Source organism: Coffea eugenioides, chromosome 2, assembly GCF_003713205.1.
Source record: "Coffea eugenioides isolate CCC68of chromosome 2, Ceug_1.0, whole genome shotgun sequence".
Lineage (NCBI taxonomy): Eukaryota > Viridiplantae > Streptophyta > Magnoliopsida > Gentianales > Rubiaceae > Coffea > Coffea eugenioides.
The window spans coordinates 9,510,676-9,525,002 of record NC_040036.1 but is presented as its reverse complement, the minus strand read 5'-3'; the positions used below and the strand labels follow the sequence as shown (position 1 = coordinate 9,525,002).

At 35.7% G+C, this 14,327-nt stretch overlaps 2 protein-coding genes across 4 annotated transcripts; one reads left to right on the top strand and one right to left on the bottom strand.

Moving 5' to 3' along the window:
- Positions 1-512: 512 nt before the first annotated feature.
- Positions 513-6,481, bottom strand: LOC113762117. 3 transcript variants are annotated; one of them, XM_027305397.1, is made up of 6 exons: positions 6,325-6,481; positions 6,060-6,131; positions 4,392-4,512; positions 3,834-4,270; positions 2,451-2,769; positions 513-1,857 (listed from the first exon to the last, which is right to left on the bottom strand). In XM_027305397.1, exons 2-6 carry the CDS (start codon positions 6,092-6,094, stop codon positions 664-666), a joined length of 2,106 nt encoding a protein of 701 aa, XP_027161198.1. In that variant the 5' UTR covers positions 6,095-6,131; positions 6,325-6,481; the 3' UTR covers positions 513-663. The 3 variants fall into 3 exon arrangements, with proteins under 3 accessions (XP_027161198.1, XP_027161201.1, XP_027161200.1); XM_027305400.1 differs by having other exon boundaries at positions 2,478-2,769; XM_027305399.1 differs by lacking the exon at positions 6,325-6,481 and having other exon boundaries at positions 6,060-6,301.
- Positions 6,482-11,193: 4,712 nt separating this feature from the next.
- Positions 11,194-12,645, top strand: LOC113763856 (beta-D-glucosyl crocetin beta-1,6-glucosyltransferase-like). The gene has a single exon (XM_027307825.1). It carries the CDS (start codon positions 11,203-11,205, stop codon positions 12,541-12,543), a length of 1,341 nt encoding a protein of 446 aa, XP_027163626.1. The 5' UTR covers positions 11,194-11,202; the 3' UTR covers positions 12,544-12,645.
- The last annotated feature ends 1,682 nt before the right edge of the window (positions 12,646-14,327 follow it).

Here is a 14,327-nt window from a genome sequence, read left to right as displayed (position 1 = left end):
CTAAAGCTTTGGGTTTTTGCAAGAAAAATTTGATGTTTCGGGTTTGGGTGTTTCTCACTGATAAAATGTACACGTAAATTTTCGTTTCGAATTTTACTTCTTATCTTTCAACCCCACCAATGAAGTACTCGAAATACCCTTGCTTAGGTGCTCAATTAGAAACTTGATCGAAATTACATGGTGACGCCGTCGCAACATTCTTCAATTTGAACCGAAAAATAAGTATAGGAATTAAATTGGCCAAAAAAATTAATCAAGGACCAAATTGACACTATAAAAAAGTTTAGGGATGAAATTGACCGTTTATTCCACTTTTTTTTAACCTTAATTTTAACGTGTACCTAAAGCATAGAGGCCGCATGCTTCAGAGTTGCTCCTCAACGAGAAGTTCACCTCTACGGCAAGCCATGTAATGTACTGTATACCCAAACCATCGTGACAGGTGGAGAGACTTTAGCGAAAAAGTTTTTTTTTTTTTTTTTTTTTTTGAAGGAACCTTAACCAAAAAGTTAAAAAGCATGAAATAAACATTAAACAAGAGATCTACAATAAAAATTCATACACCAAACTACCCCACGTAAAATCGGGAAGTTTTCATGATGCGCCTAGAGTAGTTGAGGTCCTGAAGAATCAGATCCCATATTGCCCCTTAACATTGCATTGCTATTTGTACATATTTGGTCTAATATGATCATCATAAAAGGAAAAGCGAGCAGGAGAAGGCGTCCCCAATTCCACGCTTGGAACATATCTTGAAAGTCTTTCATTACCAGGTACTTGTGGACGCACCTCTTGGTAGAATGGGTAGGTTGGATAGGCGTATCTACTGGGAATGAGAAGTGCTCCATTCGTTTGAGGATCAAGATAGTTGGATCTACCAGAAGAGGATAGACCGGCTTCCAAAGCTGGTTCAAACACTGGCCCAGATGCAGGAACTCCTGGTCGGATCTCTGTAAATGGCATTGCTGAAGCATGTAAACCTGATGCACCCAGCGTGTACGAGGGAGTGGGTCTATGAGCTCCAGAACCGCTGTCCGAATAAGGGGTAGTGTCAAAGTGATTGCCAACAAATGCAATTGATCTAGATTCTGCAAGAGAGCTGTTCGCGAACCACCCAGGAACAGGTTCAGGATAAGAATTTGCTAAACTGAGTGCTGTATTTGAACTCAGGTAGTTTACTTTTGCACTTCCTTCAAGTTGAAAATCAGTTGGCAACCGAAAAAGCCCAGGACATCCAACGGGAACATCCACTTTTCCCCCAGTTAAATTGTTGCCAGGAAAAGAGGGTTCAACACCATTGCCAGACGGTCCACCTTCTAATAGTGGCATACCATGAAGCTTCTGGTTTAATGATGACTTAGCTTGTTGAAGTGCCTCAAGGACAGATTCTAAGTCACTGGAGGACTTTTGGGGCATCAAAGCAAGTTCCTTGTGGCTCCCTGAACTTTCTCCATGGTTTGGAGATGGGAAAGGAACATGGACAGAGGGATTCCCATAAGAACCATCAGACAAATATGTACGGCTGCTTCTTGAAGGTGTGGTATCAACATTTCCCGGAACCCCTTGGCTAAGAGACCCCTTTGACGTAGGAAATGCATATTCTGATGACGAGGATCCATGAGCAACCAAGCTGCTGGTTTTTTGCTCCTGTACATATCCAGTCTCAGAATGCAGAGGGATTAGCAAATCTTTGGAAACTTTTGGTTCCGTCTCCGAAGTGAAGCAAGTTTTGGCAACTTCCAAGTCTGATTGTTGGTTTACAGAATTTCTTATTCTGGCAGGAGATGATTGCCCTGATGCCTTCACCTCTTCTCTTTCCTCAGTTACATCTGAGCGGTTCCCAGGGTCACAGGAGTCCTGATGGGTCATCAAAAGGATTAGAGCTCAGAAATACACCAAAATATTATGGAAAATGGTTCAAATTAATTTATACATATCAGCTCTGTGAAGAAGCACATTAAATTGACCAAAAATAATAGAAAACAATTAATAATATAATGGGAGTAAAGCACACCATGAAACCCCTAGACCCAGAGTTGGCACGGTTCACAATTCTAAACATTTTCAGAGCTAGTCTAACAGCTAAATAATGCTACCAGCTTCAATTAGTTTTTGAAAGAGAAGCAACAAAGTGTTCCAAGTACCTAATCAATCTTATAGATCCAACAAGTTACTTTCAACAAGATTCATATTTCACAAGAAAAGATGCTTGGTTGATACACAGCCAAACTTGAAGGTACAGCACAGTCTGTTTTACTTGAGTGGAATAGAAGTTTTACTGGAAAGTGGTACCATGATCAGCACCCTTTTTGGAAGATGTTAGCAGTTGACATCCATACAGATATCAATTAGTAGCATTGTTGGCATGTGCCAGATAGCAACACAAACAGAACATTTCAAGGATGGTTTAAAAAGAACTTTGTATCCTGATCAAAATTTATAAGATATACCACCACACAGCTGCTGTTCTCTCTGACCTTCTCTTCCCACTCTCCCTGGGCTGTGTCTTCTTCATATTGCTCTTCAAGTTGTGCTTGATGTTGTAAGACACTTTTGAAGTCATCATCTTGTCCACTTCTACTAGAATAGTCATCTGCAATTCTATTTTCTGACAACCCTGAAACTAGAGTCTCCTTTAGATCTTTTGCACCATTGTTTATAGGTTGTTTAATATCAGCACAATTTGGACAGGCTTGGGAGCTTGTATCTACTGTTTTTCCTTGAGAACCATGCGTATTATCATCATCATGTGAGTCCTCAGCCACAGATCTAAAAATACAAGAGTAAAAGTAAGAAGATCCACCTGTATTTCATTCGTTTTGATCATTCAGTGAAGCCCTTTAAATCTCATTCAGAAGCCACTGGATAATGTTGGAAGTTTCACGAACACATAATTCAAAGTCAAGACTACCATAGTTAAAAAGTTAAAAGTTTCAAAACATTGTTTTTCAGCCTTTTCATTTGGTGAAATTTTTTGTCAAAGTAAAGCAAGTTAACTCACAGCAAGAACTGTTTACCAAGGCTTAGGGAAGAGTTTTATTACTCTTTGACATGCAAATTTTTCAATGGGACATCTTGTTGGAAATAGTCAGTGATAAATCCCACATTGAAAGCATGTGAAGTATGGAAGAGGTTTATAATCAAGTGCACACCTATTCAAATCAATTTGGATGGTAGGAAATTTTGGAGGGAAACTTCAAAATTGCACATGCATTTGTCATGTTGACAATTAAATTAAAATATAAATTTAATGGTCAAAAGATTTTTAATTAATTTCATTTTAATATTTCTTCTTAACTAAACGGTTTCCTTTTAAGGGTTGTATCTGATGATACAACGCATACAACCGTTAAGTGTCCATTCATTTTTAAAAGGTACCTATTCATGAAGAAATATGTTTCCAAAAGACATGACATTTCTTTTGGGGTATCTGAACGTTATAAATAAGAATGCCCAGATAACAGAAAACTCACTTTTTTACTTCTGATTTTCCTATTCTTCTACTTTGTTCAAAACAATATTCTCTAAACTGTTTTTTGGGAGAATTTCTGCATACTACTGTGACGAAATTCTGGTTGGCTTTATTATTCCTAGAGGGAATTGCTGCAAACCCGGTAGTAGAATAGTGGGGGCAAATTTCCTTAAAGAAAGTGAATTTTCACGTCAAAGCCGTTTTCTGTTGTTGTAGTTATTACTGTTTTACTAACACATCTGACTAGCAACATAGATCTTTAAGCTTAACAAAAGGCCCAAGATCTCTGGCTTCTTCAGATACAAAATCCAAGGAATCTCAGAAATTTAATTAAGAAATAAAGAGAGGGATGGAGACTAACCTTGCTTCCCTCCGTCTTATCCGTCGACATGATTTACCAATGCGTTTTGGCAAAGAACTATTTGAAGCAAAAGTAGAACATCTTCTCCTGACAGTCTCTGTGTATTTCTTCCTTTCAAGAGAATGCAGAGAATCCTTACTACTTTTCCAAGACAAACTTGGACCAGTAGAACGAGAAGAGTCAATCTCAGAACTTGAACACGAGTCCATATCACGTCTTCTCACTTGAAAATTGCTCAAGGTTTCTTTCATCTTTTCTGAATCATTACTAGCCTTGGAATCACTGATGACGGTTTCTTGGTCAGAGTTTGAATCAAAGGCCTCTGAAGCATCACTTATCCCATTGCTCTCCAAAATGGCAAGAACATCTGCCGTGGCCTTCTCAGCTTTCTTCCTTTGCAAAGACACTAGCTTTAACTGCTCTTCCAGTTCTAATACCTATACATTCATGATATTTAGACAAAAAACCAAAATTTAAAATGATCAAGAATAAGGGTAAAAGGGTGCATGTGTGAGAGTGTGAGAGAGGGGGCAAATTTTGTAACATATGCAGGCTTACCCTCTTTGCAAGCTCATCAGCCCTCTGCCTTGATGTTCTTGACATAGCCCTCTCAGACAGCAATCTTGCCCTCAGAGATTCAATAGTCATTGAAGTCAAATCTTCCAGGCCGCCATTATTTCTGGTTATTTAACATTCAAACAAAAAATCAGAATCAATCAAATGTGACATCCATCGCCAGAAGTTAAGTTGTTTGAATAATATAAAAAGATTATGTTAATTCAGTATCCCAAATGGGCCAAATTCTTTATAACATGTCCAACACTAGAATAACGAATAAACTCCTGACACAACAAGGGTACAGATAACTTTGAACTAACTTCTTTGACTAAGGCTCAGATATATTACTCTAACAGCCTATGCTCTATTTTATTGGTGTTCCTCAAATATTCTCAAGCTAAATGGGATCAAACTTCTGCATGGCTCCTTAAGGATTTTTAGTACACGCTGCATAGCAAGAGGGACTGACAGAGGATGCTCAAGGGTAAGAAGTTAAAAAGCAGCCAGTAAACACAATACAGATCTAAAGATCTTTTGCTAGTTTCTGCTGCTCCTGTAAGATGTAACTAACTGTCCTCAAATTTGATAGAAGTCTCAAGCCTTACTGCAGAATGTAGATATGGCTAGAAGAGCCAAGTCATCAACAATATTTTTGAATAAAAATGTCTCCTTTTCCAGCTAGTTATTTTCTTCATGTCATCACACTTTGATGAATTTTCTAACGTAGCCTTTTATTTGCCATGTCAGTGACAAAGAATTTCTCTCATTGTCCATTGCTTCACCATCATAAAAAAGACCAGAAAATTGATCTGTATCATTTAGAACTTGGTCCAAAATTATACATCATTGAGCAATATGATGACCAGTGGTATAAATGTCAAAACAAAACAACACTATAATTTTTTCTACCTCCTACCATTTTTCCATGGGGGTGTGATCCCATCATAAGCCCCAGCACAGCAAGATCTTCTTATACCTCAGAATGATTGTGTACTTTATCATGAAATAAGAAAGTTGACAACTTTCACATTCTATTCAGAACCAGTGAAAGTAAAATTGTGAACTTTTGCTAAGATATGCACTCTAGTGGAGTATTACCGTACCAGGCCGAGCTTATTCACTTTTACATTAACTACTAGACACCCAATAAGAATATCTGATGACAACAGTGTTCCAACAAGCAAGAAAAATTGTTACATTAAATCAATTAGGAAGATGCAGTGTTTCGCCAAAGTCTATTCCAGATCTTTTAGATATCTTGTAGAGGCCCAAAAAGTCGTACCTTAAATTCGAGTCATTTCACTAACTTCCCAAATTGACATAAATAACCAATTCGAACATGATGTTTAAATTTTAACCATATCTCCAGATGACTGATCAGTTTGATGCCGCACTGCAAGCAAGCATACAATTATTTCAACAATAGAAACCGCCACATCTAGTATCCTGCTAGGTACCTATATTCTTCACTTAGCCATACTGTACCACCCAATCAAAGGCTCCTTCTTTTCTTCTTCTTCTTCTCTCAACGGCTATTACTCACAATAAATCCAATGCAATTGAAGCTAAACTAGCATAGAAATGCTCCAAGAATATCGGAATTAAACAAAAATCAGAACCTTTTGTTCTCAAATTACAAAATTCACAAAAACCGATAAGCAGAAGTACCTCTGATCTTGATCTTCATTGACTGAACTCGACATTTTCAATTTTTTTCCCAAAAGTTCAAAATCCCAGATTCTGCAACAGTATTAAACATCAAAGCTAAAAACAATCGCCACAAAAACAAGAAGCCCCAGAAGTAGAAACGATCAAGAGTTCCATACTAAGCCAGCAGATTAATAATAACCCGCTAAAATTCAACAAAACTAAACAAAAACCATAAAAAATGGGGCAGAAAAAGACTAAAGGATAAGCTTCAAGAAGTTTCTACCTTAAGAAGTACGCTGACTTGACTTGAGTTGAAATAAAGAGTGGGTCTTCAGTCTTCTTTTCATTCTTCTTTGGCGTTCTGTGTAATACTCCTACTAGGTGTGTGTGTGAGATTCAGTGGAGGGTAGCTTGGGGATTGATGAAATAGGAGGCTTCCATTCTAGTACACAATTTTTATATCAAAACAAGCTAAACCGATCCTGATCCGGGTCTGAGCAGGCTCAGCTTCTGGGGAGAACGGAACGGAGGAGGGTCAGGGACGGTTCCTGGCAGTTTACGGTCCAGATTTGATCAAAAAAAATTGTAAGGTTTAAATTTTAATATGTGTGGGACTCATAAAATTTTATTCTAAAATTATACATGATTGAAACAAAAAGAGTTACGCCGTATGGAAGGTCCAGAAGCAACCGTTCCAGCCTCGGGTCCGAACGGAACAGGGATGGTTACTACAATAAATTGTTTGTTCAAAAATTATTTATTTACATTACAAACATATTTTTTAATATATTTTTTTATCTTACGTCACATCATAAAAAAATTATACTATATACATAATTTATTACAATAATTATTACAAAAAAAATATTATACTAATTATTTCAAATAATATTACAAATAATCTACTATTTGAGACTCAATTATACTATGTACATAATTTTTAATGTTATGGGTAGGGCTCATAAAATTTGTTCTATATTTATTTTGTGTTTAAAGTAATTTATATTCTGAAAAAATAAATATATATTTTGTTGAATTAGACAAAACTATTTTAAAACGATTGAATTGACAGCCATTCCATTCCTAATTTTGCTTGTAGGAATTTAGATTCTTTGCAATCATAACCATTACTGTGATTTAAAACCACATTTAATCTCAACCATTCAATTTCAGATCACATCATTTATCGCCTTGAATTTCAATAAGTAACAAAAATTGTATGTCTTAATATCTGTATTAATTAGTTTAGTGACTATATTTTATGTGTAAGGGTCGTTTAGTTGCTAGTGATAATTGTAGAAGCTCTATTGCAATGTAGTTTTGCAAGCTACCCCAGTAAAAAAAAAAATATCAACATTTAAGTGCTAAAAGGTGGCATACCGTATTCTTTTATGTTCGGTTCCTTTTTATTCAAACGTTTCTTTATAGTGATTCAAAAAACATATCCGGTAAAATCTTTTTTAGCTAATAATTTTTTTTTAAAAAAATTTGTACTCTTTTTGCTTGGTTGAGACTTGAGAGGTCTGGAACCAGTGAGAAAATGGAAATTGAGATATATACAATTTGAGACAAATTTATACATTATACAATGCTAATTACCAAAAGAATTTGTTTGAATACACGTCTTCCAATATTGAAGTTAAGTTTGAGCAAAATAAATTGGCCAACTTAGTAGATCAAATACATAACAGGGGTAATATGTTTGTGATTGAAAAAGTCAAGTCCTAGGCAATACAATGGGTGATGTATTGGACTGAGGAATATGTTTGTGATGTATATGACTGAAGTTATTTTTTTTTTCAAGAAAGTAATGTTTGTTCAATTAACCAAGCAATAAAGCCTTCTTAATTTTTTAACTATTATTTGAAATATCATTTAGAATAAAAGATTATTTAAATAATTATTATAGTATTTTTTTCAATATAATGTATGTGAAAAACAAAAGTGGTTAGAAAGATATAAAAAAAAAAGAAGATAGGAAAGTATGTGTGTGATGCAAGTAAAATAGAATAATGTTTGGAAAAAATGTTGATATCCAAACAACAAGGACTTGGAACCAATTTCGTAAATTGGCTCCTTTATATCTTTAGATGGACAAGCTACAAAGAACAAACATGACTAAATTTCTTTTTCCTATAGTACATATAATGAGATAACCTTGTTTGGTGTAAATTATTCATGTCACTTAATGTTATACTCAAAAAACCCTTTAAAGTTAATTTTTAAACTACTCAAATTACCTCATTTTATTATCATGATTTTAAGTACAACTATTCAGATCCCCTTTACGATGATGTTAAATACAATAACCTCCTAAAGAAAAAGAAGCATTTATAGATTTTTTAAAAAAGCGCACACACTCTAACATGATTCTACATATAATAGCTTTGAAGAAACAACTAATTATGGGGCACGGGTTAGATGGTTTGGAAGGAGGGAGTATAAGTACGAGATTTTGGGTCGGGTTTGAACCCTCTCATTTGCATTAAAAATTTTTTTAAAAACTAATTAATTATATATTTTTGGAATATATACACACACGTAGAGTGTGTCACAAAGGCCGGACTTTGGATGCAGAAACGTAGGAGTTTCTGATGGGCTTCTTAAATCTGAGGTTGCATTTTTTGCCTCTTTAGTCTTCAATTGGTCTCGCCGCTAAGCCCCGGCTCTAATTTGATGGCCTCTTCCATAGAGGCCCATTGCTCATCGGGAAGACCAAGTCGTTGACTTTAGATCCTCGCAATTAATCCAAGCACATTTTTCTGTCATGTTGTTGGCCATGAATTTCGAATAAATAGGATTTGTCCATGGACATGGCATCATCATCTGGTCCAATTACATTGACTAGAGACTACTCCTTGTTAGTGGGCCGTGTGTGTTGCAAACTTGTAACCCATGTCATGTGCATCACTGCTTTCTAGCCTGCTAAAGTTTATTGAGCTGTTGGCAACCCATGTCCACTAATTGTGGAGCCATCACGCTAATGCAATTTCCTAGCCTAGCTCGTGTTTCGGTAATTTAGTTGAGAAGGTTTGTCTAATGATTATCCAGTGACGAGTGTTTATTTTTATTAAGAATATAGTTAATTTGAAAAAAGGCTTATTTTTTCAATTTAAGAGTATATGCTCATAATATGAGGTATTTATTTTGGGCTTGCTTCTAAGAAACTTTTTATATAACTTGATAAGCAATTGATGCCAAGGGTTTTAGATTTTGCGACAGACAGCGAAGGAAAAGTGGATAGATCATAGATGTCTTTCTTTGTGAGCTGTAAAAGCACACAAAGGGGTAAGCTAGGCGTACAATTTAGCCATTTTATAAGGAACCCAAATGTAGAATTTTTCCCAGGCACAAAATATGTCAATTTAAAGATCGTGACTAGGTTTATATGGTTCTTTTTTTGGGATAATTTTAGGAAAAATTTACCGGTTTTTAATAAGCATAATTAAAAGAAAAGTTGAAAAATACTTTCTAAGTGAAAATATCTAAGAAACGCTTTGTTCGAATTCCATTCTCCAATTAAAACAATGAAATGAGACTAGAGCTGTTAAATGAAACAAGCAGCTCGAAAACTCGATTGAGTTCGACTTGATAAGGCTCGAGTTTGGCTCATTAATTGTGGTAAACGAGTTGACCTCGAGCTCGAAATATGCTCGTTTAATTAACAAGCCGAGTAAACTCGACTCGTTTGTTATTCGAGTAGCTCGATTAGGCTCGATAAGGAAGGTTATATATGTTATTTCACAATTCAAAAGTATAAAAATTAAAAATTATAAGTTTTTATTAGGGTTAATTTGCACGAGTTCGAGTTCGAGCTCGAACTCGAGCCACATGTCCATTTGACGAGTCGAGTCCGAACACATTTCAAAACTCGTCCGCTCTAAATAAGACTTACAGTCCATGTGTTGTATTCCCCTTTATGTCCAATTTTCTAGTCCATGACATATTGTCTTTCTTTATCTTAGTGGGCATACATAGACATAAATGGAAGTTAGAACTTGGATTGGATCGTTCTAATCGTTAGGCCTTTTTGGTGCTTTTGTGCTTGTTAGTTAGGAATAATGTCGATGCCAACATATCACCATCATTTTGTTCGAAGACTCTAGTGACGAGTATTCCTGAACTGCATGAACACGAAACTTGTCGAGATAGAAATATATAATCGACATAAAGCAAAAAAAAAAAAAAAAAAGAGGAAAGGAAAGACTTCTGGATCATTGTAGTATATATGGTAAATCTAAATAACTATCTTTGGATAGAGATTATTTGAAATATTATTTAAAATAATTATTATAATGCATTTTATGATGTAATGTATGTGAAATATAAAAATAATTAAAAAGTACCAACCTTGGCAAATGAGCACCGGGTAGGGAAGAGGGAGGGAGCCTAAAATTTGTTAAAGAAAGCTGCCCGCTTGCCAATAATAGTATGCACTACACAATGCAATATGACTGGTGGAGAATGAGGCATAGACTTGAATCAATTTTTGAAAAAAAAATTTGCCTGTCTGAATTTCGTCGCAGATAAAATAAAAATTGTGTAATTAGTGGGCGATTTATGAGTACTTCTATAAACTGTATATGATCTCAAGGATTTACCTTAACTTGTACTAATGATTGAAATAGAGATCGAAATTGAAGCTGAAACCCCTCTAACTTTTTGCTAGGGAAAAAAAAAAAGTACTCCTCCGAGCGACTTCTGGACTTTCAGAGTCGTGTACTTATACGTTACATCAAAAAGACGAGTGCAATTGAAATTTGTGTTTCCCGAACTTACAAGCTCTGAACCCATCCCAGATTAGATTACGTACAGTGAAAAACAAATAATGCCGCCCAATTGTGCATGTACCATTTAAAAAGAATTATCCTATTGTCTTCATCAGCAGTCATGAGGTACGTAAATTTGCAGAACTGTTTGACCCAAAATGGAAACTGGGAAAATGTAAGCATCAGAACACCGGTTCTGCTGATGCAACTGCAACGAATACAATCGGTGGATTGGATCAGTCAAGGCCGGAAGAACCGACTTTTGTATAAATTAACTAAAAACACATAAATCTACGCATCATCTTTGTCTTTGTAGTCCTTGGTGCCAACCTTCAACATCTTTGTTATTACCACCAATCTATGCAACTGAAAAAACAAGCAAATTAAGCAGAATGAAGATACTAATGTTGCCATGGTTAGCTCATGGTCACATGTCCCCTTTCTTAGAGCTAGCCAAGAGACTAGCAAAGAAAAACTTCCACATCTACTTGTGTTCCACCTCTGTGAATCTCAGCTCCATCAAGAACCAAATTACTGGAAAATATTCCGATTCAATCGAACCAGTTGAGTTACAACTTCCATGCTTGCCTGACCTTCCTCCTCATTACCACACCACCAATGGCCTCCCACCCCATCTCATGGCCACCCTCAAAACAGCCTATGAAATGTCAGCTCCCAACTTTTCTAATATCATCACCATTCTGCATCCTGACTTGGTTATGTACGACTTCAATCAGCCTTGGGCAGCAGAAATTGCTTCTTCTCAAAATATCCCAGCTGTTCAATTTCTCCCGTTTGGAGCATCAATGACTGCTTTCGGTCTATACATGATCAAATATCCAGGAAAAGAACTCCCCTACCCAGAAATTTATATCCGGGACTATGAGATGGTCAAGGTTCGGTCAAGGGACGCTCGAGTTAATGATGTTAGTGATGGACAAAGATTCCTACAAGGTCTGTACCTGTCGTGTAAGATTTTGTTGGTTAAGTCATTCAAAGAAATTGAAGAAAGATTCATGGATTTTCTTTCTGTTGCATCTGGTAAAAAGGTGGTCCCCGTTGGCCCTCTTGTCCAAGACATCAGTCTTGGTGACATTCAAGATGAGGAAATGGAAATCATTAATTGGCTTGACCAAAAGGAAAACGCTTCAGTGGTGTTTGTCTCTTTTGGCAGTGAGTATTTCTTGACTGAGGACGAAAGAAGCGAAATTGCTCGTGGTCTTGAGCTCAGCAATGTTAACTTTATATGGGTTATTAGGTTCCCTTTCGGAGGGAAAATAACTGTGGAAAAAGCATTACCCGAAGGGTTTCTTGAGAGAGTGGGAGATAGAGGAAAAATTGTGGATGGATGGGCTCCTCAGGCAAGAATTTTGAAGCATGCGAATACTGGTGCTTTTTTGAGCCATTGTGGATGGAGTTCTATGATGGAGAGTATGAAATTTGGTGTTCCAATGATAGCTCTGCCTATGCATATTGACCAACCTTTGAATGCTAGATTGATTGAAGCAGTCGGAGTGGGATTGGAACCCTTGCGAGACGAGAAGGGAAATCTTCAAAGTGAGGAGATTGCCAAAGTGATCAGAAAGGTTTTGGTGGAGGAAAGTGGAAAAAATGTGAGGAGGAAAGCTAAGGAATTGAGTGAACAAATGGGAATGAGAGGTGACAAGGAAGAGATTGATAACCTTGTCGAGGAGGTAGTACAACTTTGCCAAAAGAATAACGGGTGCTGTTAAATCTTTTGATTGTTCTTCCGGGTTAAGGAAGATGATTTGTTCGTTAATTTGCTGGATGTTATTCTAATTAGTCTCCATTTTATAAGTAATTTGGTTGATTGATTGTATGACCATATCGTTCACGTTCACTATGCTATATTTCCAATGAGCTCTTCACTATTTTCATCTCTTAGAGAAGGTTTCGAGCACATACATTTCTTGGAAAATCCATCATTTAATCTGCTCCAATATAAAAGGAGTACTAGACTAAGTGAAACCATAATATTCTCACACCCTGAGTCAACTAGTAGCTAGAGATACCATCGAAGTAAGCATGAAATTCTTTGTTCTGACTTTCATTTCATGCACTCCTGTTTTCCCCCTTTTCTTTGTCAAGCTTTGATTCTCCTTCAAACCCAAAAAAAAAAAAAAGGGAAAAATGTGAGGATCATGGGCATACACAATGTCTTAATCCATGACTTGGTACTTCTATTGCCTGTTTTAGCGTCCGTAGTTCTTGACTCATTCGACGTCTCTTATGATTTGTCAACATTCACCTCTGCATGACCGGTGGCAGGAAATCGTGAGGCTTTACATAAGCAAGTCTAGTTACAGTTTAAAATTAATGGCTCAAGATGGCCGTGCTAGCTAATGTGGTACATAAATAAAAAATAGGGTCCATCTCATGTTAAGATATATTTTATGTGTCATATTTTTTAAAATGTAAGATTAATTAGAGAAAGTAAATAAATATAAGAGAGGGTAATAATTATAGTATATGTAATTATGTGACTTGTAGATGTGTTAACAAGTATCCAACTAAATGAATTGAATAACCCAAAAAAAAAATGAATTAAGTATAATGAATCGAATAACTCAAATAGCAAGCTTGAGCTACTATGGCACAGATGCAGGCAATCCATTGAACTCTGCAGTTGTGAGGCCCTTCATCCATGTAAGAAAGATACATCAGTTTTTGGGTAAAGTGCAAAAAAATCCCCTATGATTAAGCTAATCTACGAAAAAGTATCTTATAGTTTCAAATCATATATTTCGATTTCTCACGGTTTGAACTAATTTGAAGCCGCAATAAAAATCATCAAAACTAACGAAAACATATGAAATAACACAATTACCCTAATATATATAAGCAATAAAAAACCTTCTAACAACCATCCTATTAAGCAAACTTACGGAAAAATTCCCTGTAGTTAAGCCAACACATGGAAAAGCCCCCTATGGTTATATGTTACTTTTATTTATTTATTTTGTGCATAGGAATAAGGTAAGTTATATTTGAAAGTATTTATTTATTTATTTTATGTATAGAAATAAGGTGACATTTATTTGGAAATTTTTATTTATTTATTTTATGTATAGAAATAAGATGAGTTGTATTTGAGAGTTTTGGGTTTTTTTTTTTAAAAAAATTTATGAGTTCTAAGGGGTTTAATAGGTATATCAGCTAAAAATTTGAATTAAAAAATTAGTTTCCATGTCAAGCAACCTCAAACTTGTTCATTTAAATGATTTCTGTTGATTTCACATTAGTTCTAACCATGAGCTACTGGATTACATGATTTGAAATTATAAAGGACTTTTTCTATAGGTTTGCTTAGTCACATGAGGTTTTTCTGTATTATAACTCTAAAGGTGTAATAGGTATATCAACTAAAAATTTATTTGTTTGTAGTACAAATATTCATAAAAGAACCGCGTGTATTTCAAACCCATTAATTCAAACGATTTTTATTGCATTTCTAAATTAGTTCAAACCATGAGGTACTGGAGTGTATGTTTTGAAA

Excerpts from the sequence above, each read along its gene's own strand:
- LOC113762117 (XM_027305397.1), bottom strand. The coding sequence starts at position 6,094 with ATGTCGAGTTCAGTCAATGAAGATCAAGATCAGAG. Across the intron at positions 4,271-4,391 it reads CTGATGAGCTTGCAAAGAGG|GTATTAGAACTGGAAGAGCA; the intron begins GTAAGCCTGCAT and ends ATGAATGTATAG. Across the intron at positions 2,770-3,833 it reads ATAAGACGGAGGGAAGCAAG|ATCTGTGGCTGAGGACTCAC; the intron begins GTTAGTCTCCAT and ends TTGTATTTTTAG.
- LOC113763856 (XM_027307825.1), top strand. The coding sequence starts at position 11,203 with ATGAAGATACTAATGTTGCCATGGTTAGCTCATGGTCACATGTCCCCT.